At 34.1% G+C, this 14,208-nt stretch overlaps 1 protein-coding gene and 1 pseudogene across 2 annotated transcripts; both read left to right on the forward strand.

Annotated features, from left to right (window-relative positions):
- The first annotated feature begins 237 nt into the window (after window positions 1-237).
- LOC143598423 (TMV resistance protein N-like) lies at window positions 238-2,777 on the forward strand. The gene is made up of 3 exons (XM_077076642.1): window positions 238-755; window positions 890-2,191; window positions 2,331-2,777. Exons 2-3 carry the CDS (start codon window positions 1,181-1,183, stop codon window positions 2,625-2,627), a joined length of 1,308 nt encoding a protein of 435 aa, XP_076932757.1. The 5' UTR covers window positions 238-755; window positions 890-1,180; the 3' UTR covers window positions 2,628-2,777.
- A 3,810-nt stretch (window positions 2,778-6,587) lies between these two features.
- On the forward strand, window positions 6,588-10,786 carry LOC143598425 (TMV resistance protein N-like; annotated as a pseudogene). Its single transcript, XR_013147109.1, has 5 exons — window positions 6,588-7,058; window positions 7,145-7,257; window positions 8,100-9,195; window positions 9,296-9,589; window positions 9,683-10,786. The product of XR_013147109.1 is annotated as a TMV resistance protein N-like (transcript).
- Window positions 10,787-14,208: the final 3,422 nt, after the last annotated feature.

The raw sequence follows: 14,208 nt of genomic DNA on the forward strand, positions 1-14,208 counted from the left end.
TAGCAAATTGAACCTTAACAAGGCTATTTAACAGATATTTATTTTATGTGTTATCTGTGCTAATTATTTATATTCCATTTGTCTTTCTTTTTTGTTAAAAGAGCAGACAAGGAATCTTATCTTATCTTGACCAAAAAAGTTGCCTTTACTCTCTACATGTAACTGCACATATTTTTCCACTGAAAATTTCAGCTCTTGAAGGCATCCACTTCCCAATAAATAAAGATTTCATTTTCCGATCCTTTAAGCTTATATTCAATGGCATCTACTTCAGCTTCATCAGTTCAATATAGATTCAAGTATGATGTCTTTTTAAGTTTTAGGGGTGAAGACACCCGTAAGGGCTTCGTTGATCATCTCTATAACGCCCTCCACCAGAAAGGCATTATAACTTATAAAGAAGATGAAAAAATCCAGAAAGGGGAAAGGATCAACGACCAGCTCATCCGATCCATTAAAGACTCGAGATTTTACATCATTGTTTTCTCCATGCATCTTCATCTTGGTGCTTAGACGAGCTTGTGCAGATCATGGAGAGCCAGAGGACGAACGAGCAACAGACTGCTTACCCCATATTCTACGATGTGGAACCCACCGAAGTCCGCCACCAAAGTGGGGCAGTTGGTGAAGCCTTTGCTAAATATGTAAAAGACAATTCGAATGCGTTTCTGCCTCTCGACTATCTTTGTTCCGATGTAGCATTTTGCTGCAACAGATCTTTTTCTTCTTCATCAGACGATTCCACAATTGATCCGGTAGCATCTTTATCACTCCTATTGTATCTGTATTATTCAGTGAACCATTTGTTCTTTAGAATACCAGAAGTTTTCAATTCAAATGTTGTGTAAAATCTTGTTGATACCAAAGTTTTTGCACTTTGCGAACACAGGAAAATGAAGATGTTGCAAGATGGAGAAGTGCTATGAAAGAAACAGCCGGCTTAGCTGGGATGGAGTTGAAAAAAACTTTTTGTGGGTAATTCCTTCATCTTGTATTCTTCGCATTTGTTTCCTACTAATCTGATTGTATGCTATAGATTTGTTCATGTGGAAGTTTGAGTGCTCCAATTGAATATTCGTTTACGTACAGGCATGAAGCTAAATTTATCCAACAAATTGTTCAAGAAATTTCACTGAAGTTACATTTCATTAATTCAAGCATTGATGCGAAGTTAGTAGGCATGGAAACCCGGGTAAAGCGTGTAGTTCCATCTTTACAAAGTGTCTCCGATGATGTTCACATGATAGGGATCAAGGGGATGGGAGGTGGTGGGAAGACCACTCTGGCGAGAGCTATCTTTGATCTGATATCCATTTGGTTTGAAGGTAAAAGCTTTGTTGAGAATGTTAGAGAAGTCTCAAAAGGCTCTTTGTCTGGTTTGAAGGAATTGCAAAAGCAGATCCTTAAAGATGTGTTAAATGATCAAAGCATTAATGTAACTAGCGTTTCTGGCGGGAAATATATGATGAAAAAGATGATGTGTAGTAGAAAAGTTCTTGTTGTTCTAGATGATGTGGATGATATCGACCAACTTGAGGCGTTAGCTAGTGAGCTTACATGGTTTAAGCCAGGAAGTAGAATCATCATCACAACAAGAGATAAGCAGGTGTTGTTAGCACACCGGGTGAACTTCATTCATGATGTCAGTCTATTATCAAATGAGGAAGCGGTTTGCCTCTTTAGTAGGCATGCATTTGGGAGAGAGATTCCCGTTCATGGGTATGAAGAGCTATCTAGAAAAGTTGTACAGTATGCTGCTGGTCTTCCCTTAACAATCAAAGTTTTGGGTTCACATCTTTGTAACAGAAGTGAGCCCGAATGGGTAGATACCATAGAAAGACTAAAATCAATTCCGTTGGAAAAAACTTTGAAAAGATTGGAACTAAGCTATAATGGTCTAGAGAATGATCAGAAAGAAATATTTCTAGATGTTGTATGCATATTGAAAGGTAAAGAGAAAGATCATGCAATCAGAATACTTAAAAGTTGTGGATTTAATGCTCAAATTGGTTTAAGTGTTCTTGAGCAAAAATCTTTGATTACTATTTCATTTAAAAACCGTTTAGATTTCCATGATCATATAGAAGAAATGGGCTGGAATATTGTTCGTCGTATGCACCCTAACGAGCCAAGCAGACATAGTCGATTATGGATTATAGAGGAAATAGAAGATATATTGGTTAATGAATCAGTAAGTTTCAAGTTTATATGAAATGTGGAAAACTAGGACATTTTTTTATTTGTTGTAACAAATTTTCATACCAGCTTGTTGTTGTTGTTGTTGTTGTTGTTGTTGTTGTTGTTGTTGTTGTTATTATTATTATTTGTAGGGCACCGAAGCAACAAGAAGTATTAAAGTGGGATATTCCAGCCTCCATCCTGAAATTATTATGAAAGGTTTAAGAAAGATGAAGGAACTTAGATTAATTGACGTGGATGTTGATGCATCAACAAAAGTTGATGAAGGTAGACAATACTTACCAGATGCTTTACAATCTCTATGTTGGCGTGGATACCCTTTTCAATCTTTACCTAATACATTTCAAGCAAATAAGCTTGTTAACCTTGAATTGCGTGAGAGCAAAATATCTAACATCTGGGAAGGGGGAGAAAGAAAGGTAGTATAATGGTTGATCGGTTGTTTTGGTTAATGCATATTGTTCTATATTTTGTTATTACATTGATATTCATCCATTTTTTCCTTATGGCAGGTTTTTAATAAGCTTAAATTCCTTGACCTTAGCAACTCAAAGCTAAGAACCTTTGACCTTAGCATGACTCCATATCTCGAAGCGTTAAAAAAACTTTACAGAACTTCAATTGCCCGTCGAGTGTCCGAGCCTCAAATTCCTCAACCTAAGTCATTCTAAGGTGAGTAGCCTTAACCTTGGACGGACTCCACATCTTGAGAGATTATATCTTAAAGGATGTTCTTATCTTCAAGAAATTCACGCTCCAGTGGTATGTCTAAAAAACCTTGTCGACTTTCGGTTAATTGATTGCTTAAACTTTGAATATTTTATGGTTGACAAAAAGCACAGATCAGCAGTTCTTGATTCTATAGTTACAGTAACAATAAATGTAAGTTGCATAAATGTATGCCGGCTGCATCCTAGACTTAATTTGCCAAAGTTTTGGTTTGACTTTGAATATGATGAACCTAGATGCTCGTGGAGCGGAAATTTTGGAAAACTTCTTTCTTTTGGTCCATGCGTTTGTGAAAACCTTGTGTATATTTTAGCAACAATTGGTGATTTAAAGCATTTAAGAAAGCTTACACTTAGAGGAGGTAGTCGTCGGGATGTGTGGCAGTTAGAAAGTCTAGAGAAGCAATCTTTGAAGGTGCAACAGTTTCAACGTCTTCCGGATAACATTTGTATGTTGAAACATCTAAAATCGCATAAACTTTTTAAGTGTTTGCTTCTTGAGCAGTTACCTGAGAATATATGCAGATTAGAGTGCTTAGAGAACTTCATCATATGGATGTGCAAATCCTTACTAGATATTCCAGACAACATATGTAAGCTGAAATGTTTAAAATGTTTACAGCTTGGGTTTTGTGATAAAATTAAGAAATTGCCAGAGGAATTTGGGAGTTTTGAATGTTTGAAAGTGTTAGATATATATGGTACGGGCATAGGTCGTCTTCCACGTAGCATTTATCAATTGAAAGGTCTGCGTATTTATGGGTCCAGGGAGCAACTTGAGTTGAATGGTTTTACATCCATGGCAGAATTGATTTGTGGCATCTTCTACCGGGTAGAGCTGTGAAGAACATGAGTATCTCAGTCATGATAGCTACGACTAATATCTAACTCTTAATCGGTGAAACAGGTAAATCAAAATTCCGTCATATTTATTTATTGTTTGCCACGCTGTTAATCACTACTCTTTTCTGTTTTAAAAGCACGATAAAGCAAGTTAGATTGTTCGGTTTGCATTTGTTTGGTATCATGATACACAAATTAGCTTCAAAATTGTGCATGCTATAGTTACAATCAATTCACAATTAATGATAAGTGCTTGAATTAAATTTTGATGTTTGTTTAAACTGGTGATTATGAGGCTGAATTGAATCAGTTTCGACAAAATGCACATGTGGGAATTTTCATCATCTAATCAGAAACTGACTAAATGACTTTCACTATATTGCCTTCTGTACTTTCATTTTATGTGGTGATTTGAACAGACCAGTAACCAGATACCAACCGAGCTTCTACAGGGATTTCGATCCAGGCTCGGGTTTTAAGGGTCTCATTTTGGTAAAACACACAAGTTGTGCCCTTTCCAAATTTATAGAAAAGGAAAAGAGTTTCTTTCTAAATGAACCCAAAAGTCCAAACCAAAACCTGTCATTCCATGATGTGTGTGTTGTTTTTTTCTTTCTAAATCAGCATTTATCTCAATCCATGTATAAAACTTGTATATTGACTGTTTGCAGGCCCGGTTAAATGGTAAGTGAAATCAAGCGGCTGCTTAAGGCCCCCAAATTTTTAGGAAATCTCATTGCAGGATTAAAGGAGCTCTAAACTATTAGCTGCAATAATACTCGTTGATTGTGCTTGAGCTAAACTTTCAGTGAGTTATATGTGATGGGAACATACATGCACAACACATGTTAAAAGTCCTGTGTGGATTTTGCGACCTTATGTAATTTTTAATACATTCTTGTGGATTGCTTGCATTGAATTTTATATTTGTGTAAATTTTAAGTTTTGCCAAAAAAGACTTTTGAATATTATGCCCGTTAATTCATATATTTAATTGAATTAACTGGTTGAGGAGAAGTTGTAATGAATGGGGTGAATGAGTTTAAACATGTCAACCATATGAGAAATATACATTTTTTTTTTATTTTTTATTGTAATTAAAAAAAATCGAACACAAACCATGTCTAAATATTGAACAGGTTGCATACATCCAGTAGTAAAAGGTTTTTTTTTGGTTAATATTGACATTTAAACCAATTTTGACTTCGTTGAAAGTGTTGACTTTTTTGGTAAAAAGAAACTTTTTGTCGATTAAGGTTGACAAAAAAGTCAGTGGTGGTCAACAGATTATGAATGGTCAAAATGGAAGTAATTATTATAAATAACCATGGAGTGCCATAAATACCACATAGAGCAGGTGAAACCTGGAAGTAATTATTATAAATAACATACCCATGGAATTCTCAATCCATTTGCTTATAAATGGGTTGATTTGCGTCATGTTTCATCTATAAGAATGATAGACTAAAAAAACCAAAACCACGTGTGAAACGGGTTAAAATGACTATATTATTCCTTTCAAGCAAATGCCCCTCTTCTATTAGGACTCGTATTTAATCATTCGCATATTGACATTGTGTAGATAGCATTTTGATCAATCAAACCTTGTTTCTTGTCTAATTTGTTCATGAATGGATTTTACCATAAAATGATTGAAAATTTTTTCAAAGATAGGCCACACAAGCTTCCAACAAGAAAAGGAGACAAAGAAGTGTATTTCAGATCAAGCCTCTAATGAAGCAACTAACCTATGCAAATTGAAGTAAGAACATGACAGGTTGGCGTTTACATTTAATTGTGTAGTAAGATTACAAGAGCCCAGTGTTCTTTATATTAGCTTGAGTTGAAAAGAACGGGTCAAAATAGCTTATTTACACAATGTTGGATGGGTTGGCTAATGGGTGTAAACGAGCCTCGCCTCGCCCCTCATTACGCTATATGAAAAATCAAAAATGTATTAAAGTTTAATAAAAGTATAAACGAATTTCACATATTTTTTAAGTCAACTAAACTAATTATTTTTACTGTTACACAATATGTTTAACATTATGAATTTACTATTTTAGCTTTTAAACTTCTATAAAAATCAATCAAGTCCCCGGAGCACTTTATTATAATGAAAATGCTCTTATCTAATTATCGAAAGCTTCTAAATAACGGAACAGTTGCATTTGTGCTTAAACTTTTGCTCAAAAATCAAGTCAATGAAGTTGTTAGCAGGGGTCTGAGACTGCTTTTTTTAAACTGTTATTTCCTTTTCATGTAATACATATGTTTTTTAATCATAGTCCTAGATTAAATATATTCCCTGTATGATTCCTAAAATACATCAAATATTAAAATATTTTTATATTGTTCAGGAGTTACTTAGAAAATTGAACAGTACGTAACAGGGCTATTTAACAGATTTACTTTATGTGTTATTTATGTAACTAATTATTTATATCCTTTTTTTTTTTTTCTTTTTTGTTAAAAAAGCAGACAAGGAATCTTATCTTGATCAAAAAAGTTGCCTTTACTCTCTACATGTAAACCTCACATATTTTTCCACTGAAAATATCAGCTCTTGAAGGCATCTACTTTTCCCCATTCACATTCAGTTCATAAACTTTCCCCCAATTAAGCTTAAATTCAAGTATGATCTCTATAATGCTCTCCACCAAAAAGGTATTACAACTTACAAAGAACATGAATCTTATCTAGACCAAATAAGAGGCTTTACTCTCTCCAAGTTATTCTATCATTTCTTACAAGTTTGTTTGCAATCAGATTTCGTTTTATTGAGATCCTTGAAGGCTTTGAAGCATAATGCATTCAATGGCTTCTATTTCAGCTTCATCATTTGAAAAAAGCTTCAAATATGATGTTTTCTTAAGTTTTAGGGGAGAAGACACCCGTAAGACCTTTGTTGATCATCTGTATCATGCGCTTTGCAATAGAGGCATAACCACATACAAAGGCGATGAAAAAATCGAAAAAGGGGAAAGAATCAATGAGCAGCTCGTAAGATCCATTGAAGACTCGAGAATTCACATCATTGTTTTCTCCAAGAACTATGCGTCTTCATCATGGTGCTTAAACGAGCTCGTAAAGATTATGGAGTGCCAGAAGACGCAGGAGCGGACTGCTTACCCGGTCTTCTATGATGTGGAACCCACCGAAGTCCGCCACCAAAGTGGGGCAGTTGGAGAAGCCTTTGCAAAACTTGTTGCCAAACATGAAAAGGGCAGCGGGCTGTTCTCCTTCTTTAAGTGGTTCCCACGAAAGAGGAAGAGGATGGTGGAAGATGTAGTATCTTTATCATTGCATTTTGCATTTGTTAACAGAAAAAATAAAAATATTTCCGTTTTAAATTTGTAAAAGTTAATACTAAGAAAGTTTTGCAATTTGTTAAACAGGAAAATGAAGATGATGTTGCAAGATGGAGACGTGCCATGGAAGAGGCAACCGGTCTTGCAGGATGGGAATTGACGAATTCCTTTGATGGGTAATACCTTCATCTCGTTTATATTGTCATATTCCTAGTTAAAACATGAGTATATACGCACGGGGCAATTAAAATATGGGGTTTTCAAAATCTGTTTAAAAATTAAGAAATGTGTTAACCTTAGAACCAGTTTCATAAGTGATTAACTGTAGAAGAAGAGCTAGATTCTGCAACACAAACAAGATTACAAGAACACGAACCTTCAACCTGCAATTGCTTCTTGAACGAACAAAAGAAACCTTTGGCTACAAGCTACTGATCAAACACCACAATACATCAACAAACGGTTCAATGTGTTTTATTGATACATTACAAACTCAATCGGCTGGGTGTACAACTGTGCATACACCCTTTTATTGATACATTACAAACTCAATCGGCTGGGTGTACAACTGTGCATACACCCACACGGTTCAAATCCTAATCAAATAGAACATATTTTTTATCCAATACAAATAGAATTTAGGATAAGACTAATTAAAATAAGACTAACTTATTAATTAATAAATACTAAATGAATTATTGTTTAGAATCTCCTCAAAGGCACCCGTGAGATTTAACGAACCGCCATTTATTCAAATTTGCTTCGTTTAATAAAATGATGACAAAGAAGATTCAAGTTTTAATGTGAATTATAAAAAGGATCACTAATTCAAAAATACATCTTTTATAAAATCCCAAGATTGTCTGATTTCCATTAACGGAAAAATCATTTCAATGATTATCTTTGTAGTGTGCCTTTCATAGAAGGTGGGTCCACTAACGGCGCTCTATTATAGATTTGAAATTTACTGTCCATGTGGGATTTTCACTAATCTGATTGAATCTTTTTTAAAACACAGGCATGAAGCTAAGTTCATTGAGAAAATTATTAAAGACATTTCACCAAAGCTACATTTAATCAGCTTGAATGTTGATGACAACTTAGTAGGCATGGAGACCTGGCTATTAAACGTGGTTTCATCTCTAGAACTAGATTCAGATGATGTTCTTATGATTGGGATCAGGGGGATGGGAGGTGGTGGAAAGACTACTTTGGCCAGAGCTCTTTTTGATCATATATCCATTCAGTTTGAAAGTAAAAGCTTTGTTGAGAATGTCCGAGAGCGTTCACAAGGATCTGGTTTGAAGGAATTGCAAAAGCAGGTCCTTCAAGATGTCTTAAATGATCAAAAACTTGATGTAAAAAGTGTTTACGATGGAAAATGTATGATGAAAAAGATGATGCGTGGTAGAAAGGTACTTGTTGTTCTAGATGACGTGGATCATATCGAACAGCTTGCTGCATTAGCAGATATGCCTAATTGGTTTAAGCCAAGAAGTAGAATCATCATCACAACAAGAGATGAGCAAGTGCTGACAGCACACAAAGTGAACATCATTCATGATGTCAATCTGTTATCAGATCAGGAAGCACTTTTCCTCTTCAGTTGGCATGCATTTGGGAGAGAGTTTCCAATTAACGGGTATGAAGAGTTATCAGAAAAAGTTGTAAATTATGCTGCTGGTCTTCCGTTAACAATTAAAGTTTTGGGTTCACATCTTTGTGGTAGAAGTGAACTTGAATGGGTAGATGCCATAAATAGATTAAAAAATATTCCGCTGAAAGAAACTTTAGAAAAATTGGAACTAAGCTATAATGGTCTAGAAAATGATCAGAAAGAAATATTCCTAGATGTTGTATGCATACTGAAAGGTGAAACGAAATATAGAGCAACCAGAATACTTGGAAGTTGTGGATTTAATGCTCGAATTGGTTTAAGAGTTCTTGAACAAAAATCTTTAATAACTATTTCCATTGGAGACGGTTTCGGCATCCATGACCACATAGAAGAAATGGGTAGGAATATAGTTCGGCGTTTGCACCCTAACGAGCCTAGCAAACATAGTCGATTATGGATTAAAGAGGAAATTAAAGATACATTGGTTAATGAATTGGTAAGCTTCAAGCTTATATGAATGGTGGAAAACTAGAGTGTTTTATATTTTCTATGTCAAATTTTCATATATAACAACTTCTTTTTATTGTTATTTGCAGGGAACCGAAGCAACACGAAGTATACAACTATATTTTACGCATGTTGATCGAGAAATCATTAATATTAATGGTCTTAGAAAGATGAAGGAACTTAGATTACTTTGCATGGATTCTAGATATTTATATTTAGAAAATGATGAAGTTAGCCAATGCTTACCAGATGCCTTACAATCTCTATGCTGGCATGGATACCCTTTTCGGTCCTTACCTGAAACGTTTCAAGCAAATAAGCTTGTTAACCTTGACATGCGTGATGGAAAGATATCTGAATTCTGGGCAGGGAAAGAAGGAAAGGTAAATAATGGTTGATTTGTTGTTTTAAATACCACATTTAATGTTATATTTTGTCATTACGTTAATAATCATCCATTTTTTTCCTTATGACAGGTTCTCAATAAGCTTAAGTTCATTGACCTCAGTTATTCAAAGTTGAGAACTTTTGATATTAGCATGACTCTGCATCTCGAAATTTTAAATCTTACAGGATGTAGAGACTTTGTAGAACTCCGCATGCCCGCTGAATGTCTAAGCCTCAAGGTCCTCGACCTAAGTCATTCTAAGGTGAGTAACCTTAACCTTGTGAAGACTCCACATCTTGAGAAATTATATCTTGAAGGATGTTCTTATCTTCAAGAAATTCATGCTTCGGCCGCATGTCTAAAAAACCTTGTCGACTTTAAATTAGAGCATTGCTTAAATTTTGCATATATTAGGGTTGACAAAGAGCATGACTCATCTTATCTTGATTCTGTAGCTACATTTGAAATAGATGTAGGATGAGTTGATGTATGTCCACTGCATCGTAATCGTAGTTTGCCAAGGTTTACATTTACATGTAAATATGATGAACTTAGATCTTCGTGGAGTGGTAATTTTGAGAAACTCATTTCTTTTGGGCCGTGCGTTTGCAAAAACCTTGAGTACATTTTAGCAACTATCTTTGGCTTACAACATTTAAGAGAGCTTACACTTGAAGGAAGTATTCCTCAGGATCTGTGGCTGCTAGAAAGTTTAGAGATGCTATATTTGTGGAGGCAACAGTTTCAACGTCTTCCCAATAGCATTTGTATGTTAAAACATCTAAAATCACTTAAACTTTATTCTTGTTTGGCTCTTGAGCAGTTACCTGAGAATATATGTGAATTAGAGTGTTTAGAGGTCCTACGCATAACGGGTTCTGAATCCTTACTAGATATTCCGAATAGCATATGTAAGATGAGATGTTTAAAACGTTTGAAGATCACCTTTTGTGATAATATTAAGAAATTGCCTGAGGAACTTGGGAGTTTAGAATGTTTGGAAGTGTTAGATATAGAAGGTTTAGGCATAACGCGTCTTCCTCAAAGCCTTTATCAATTGAAAGGTCTGCGTATTTATGGGTCCAGGGAGCAACTTGAGTCATATGGTTTTACAACCATCTTGAAAGAAAAATGGTGCAACAGATACTCGGTCTTAATCAGTAACAACATGAGCATCTCCTTACAGTCATAATCAGGTACCTCAAAATTCCCTGAATTTTATTTGTTTTTCTAACACATTGTTAATCGCTTTGATTTCACAATAAAGCGACTTTGATTTCACAATCACAATAAAGCGATTTCACAATAAAGGTCTAATTTGTAAAACGACCGTCAAAAACAGGTCTATTTTCTAAAATGACTCATCCTGACCAGTCTCGTCGGTTTGCCAAGCTTACAAAAAATAATTTGATCCTAAGTTTTAACTTAAGCCTGCAACTTTTTAAAAGTATTTATCAACACAAAGCTCAATCTTATCATGACTCACAAAGCTCATCGATTTATTCAAGATTTTCTCTTTATTTAGGACTTGTCAATAACATTTAAACAACTATTATATTGTGTAAACACTAAATTAGAAGTGGTTTATTTATTATTTATGGACAATTTGTATAAAAATTAAGAAATATACTTTTGAGTGTGCTGAACTAACAATAATCAATTCTGTCAAAAACATATTTACAGGTTATACTTTCAATCAATTCACATTTAATCATGAATGCTTGAATTTCATGATGAAGTTTGGTAAAAATGGTGATTATAGGTTGAACTGAATCAAAAACTACATGTTGAAATCTATTTAATATATACGCATCACTTGCTCGATGAAACGCATGTGTAAAAATTGACATGCTGAAATCAACGGTTTCAATATTGTTGTCCCGATTGTGACCATCAAAAGGTGGTAGATCACTACAAACAAAAAGCCATAAAAGCCGTTTACTGGCACACATCTTTAATAACATTTTGGTTTTGTGCTATTATTTTAAGTTTTTAATGGCACTTTGTGTATGCCATCTTTACTTATAACACATGTTTAGTGGCGATTAATTTTAATGCCACTAATTTATTATTTTAGTGGCACTTTGCGTATGCCACTAAAAATTCAGTGTCACACATTTTTAATCGCATTTAACCTTTGTGCCACTAATTTACGTTTTTAATGCCACTTTGCGTATGCCATCTTTGCTTATAACACATTTTTAGTGGCACTTAGTTTTAACGCCGCTAATTTATGATTTCAGTGACACTTTGCGCATGCCACTAAAAATCTAGTGTCACACGATTTTAATAGCATTTAGCTTTTGTGCCACTAATTTAGTTTTTTAATGACACTTTACGTATGCCATCTTTGGTTATAGCATATTTTTAGTGACACTTAGTTTTAATGACAATAATTTAAGATTTTAGTATCAATGTGTATGCCACTAACTTAAGATTATGGCATTTTAATATGAGAAAAATAAAACATATAAAAAAACAAAAATAAAATCAGGAACTTTGCCACCGTTTAACTTAGTTTGCAAAAACAATATAAAAATGTTATTTTTATATTCCCCCAATTTCTCAAACCTTAGTTAACGACTGTTTCTCCTCTTCCCAGATGACCATCACCGCAACCGTCTCCGCTTCTGCTCCACCTCAAACTAGATGACCACCACCGCAACCGCCTCTGCCTTTTCTCTTCTCCGTAGTTCAATATTCCTAGATGCGCTGCCAATAGTTGCGATTCGATCGGCAAACAATCTCACTTCAGCTTGTTTAGATTGGTTTAATGTTGTTTGCATTTTGCATATTTGTTGAATAGTAACATAATTTCATGGCAGTTAGGGTTTAGGTTATTTTATTTTCGGTATATTATAATAAGCGTTGTTAGTAACAAAATACTTGAATTATGGCCTAAATGTCATAGAAATTGTTCAGATGATGTTGAATTTGGCTTAAATTCCAGTCAGATTTTGAGTTCACACCTCATAATTTACATATTCCGCCTTAGACTTTTAACAACTGTCAACTGAATTTGTTAGCTCAAATCTAATAATAATGATAATAATAATAATAATAACTTTATTGATTCGCTAGATCTATATATTCATATAATAATATGTTATTTTATGATTTTAGACTTTTGTTTACTCTTAAATCCTGTAGCAAACTTAAAGATTGAGATCAAGTTCTAGTAGTTCTCAACTACTCATACAAATAATCCTGAAAGATCCTAAATTAGGTTTACAGAGAATTCAAAATGTTTTGACTTATTACTAAAATATTCGATCATGTTGCCTTTATTCATCAGTGAATGCGTTTACTACAATTTGTTGGCACAAACTATTTCATATAGTAATATTTATTCATGATATACAATTGTCACTCACATTGAACTGGAGAAGGGGGGGGGGGGATTTATGTTCGTTAGTTTATTTTTGTTTAAGTTTGTTCTTTTAAGTTCGTTAATATATCCATTTCAGTCTAGTTTTAATAACTTTTTAGCCCAACAAATTGTTGTTCACATTTACTTATAATTGGTTTTAGCTTAGTTATATTACTTTACCTATTTTCAGTAATGTTTGTGAGTCGTTCGCTTATATTGGTAAAAACAAAGATAAACGAAAACGAACTCGTTCATTTCTTTCAAAAGATCGTACACGACTAATAACCTACTATTACTAATTCACAAAAAAAAGGATAAAATGTTTCTGATATTTTGCTCATAAAATTATAAATTTAACAACATATTGAGAAGTCTTTACGAATACATGGTGGTAGGCTGCTAGGCTTGAACACAATGAGACATATTTTTGTTCATGTTTTGGTGTAGAATCAATATGCTTTAATTTTCTGTTATTTAATTTGTATGTGTTAATTCTTTTAAACTATCTCGGATTTTTATAGTCATATAGGGAATGTTGCAACTTGTGCGAGGATGTTGTCAAGAGTCCTGAAGAATTTGAGGAGACTAATCTTTCCAATTTCACAAAAACATGTTAGATTGTGAATTTGTGATGATTCATATTTGTTGATATGAAATTGACGGTTTTAATTTGGGTTTCTAGATAACTATAATAACAGCCTGCCCATTAAAGAAAATTATTCAAGCTAGTGTTGTTACTCGCTTTCTTGAGATTGGAGCTTCTTTTGATCAGGTTGGTCTTCAAAAAACTGTCTTTTATTATCGCTATAGGTTTCCATTTCACTAACTTTAGTTGTTAATACTAATTTTCATTTGTTTTGAGAGACAAACCTGCACTTCTAGATATTTGCAACTTAACCGTTCAAATGATAAATAAGTTTTGGCTGATGCTTGTTAGGCAATTTCGTATGTATTCAGATGGTACAAATGATAAAAATCCAAGTTGTAACTGAAGCGAATGTGTCACCAAGATTTTTGAGTTCCTAAAGTGAGTATTTTAATCTTTTATATTGAATTATAATATAAAAGTTTGGGTTTTGCGATTCAAAAAGGGGTAGCGGCGCAGCTTGTTGCCCGCTTACCTTCAGTTTCGTTGTAATCAGCAAATATAGTTTTTAAAAGATTGAGTTTTGCGATTCAAAAAGGGGTAGCGGCGCAGCTTGTTGCCCGCTTGCCTTCTGTTTAAATGTAATCCAATAAACAAT

Source organism: Bidens hawaiensis, unplaced genomic scaffold (genome assembly GCF_021521415.1).
Source record: "Bidens hawaiensis isolate Kalapana, Puna unplaced genomic scaffold, B.hawaiensis_p1.1 tig00050100_1, whole genome shotgun sequence".
Classification (NCBI taxonomy): Eukaryota; Viridiplantae; Streptophyta; class Magnoliopsida; order Asterales; family Asteraceae; genus Bidens; species Bidens hawaiensis.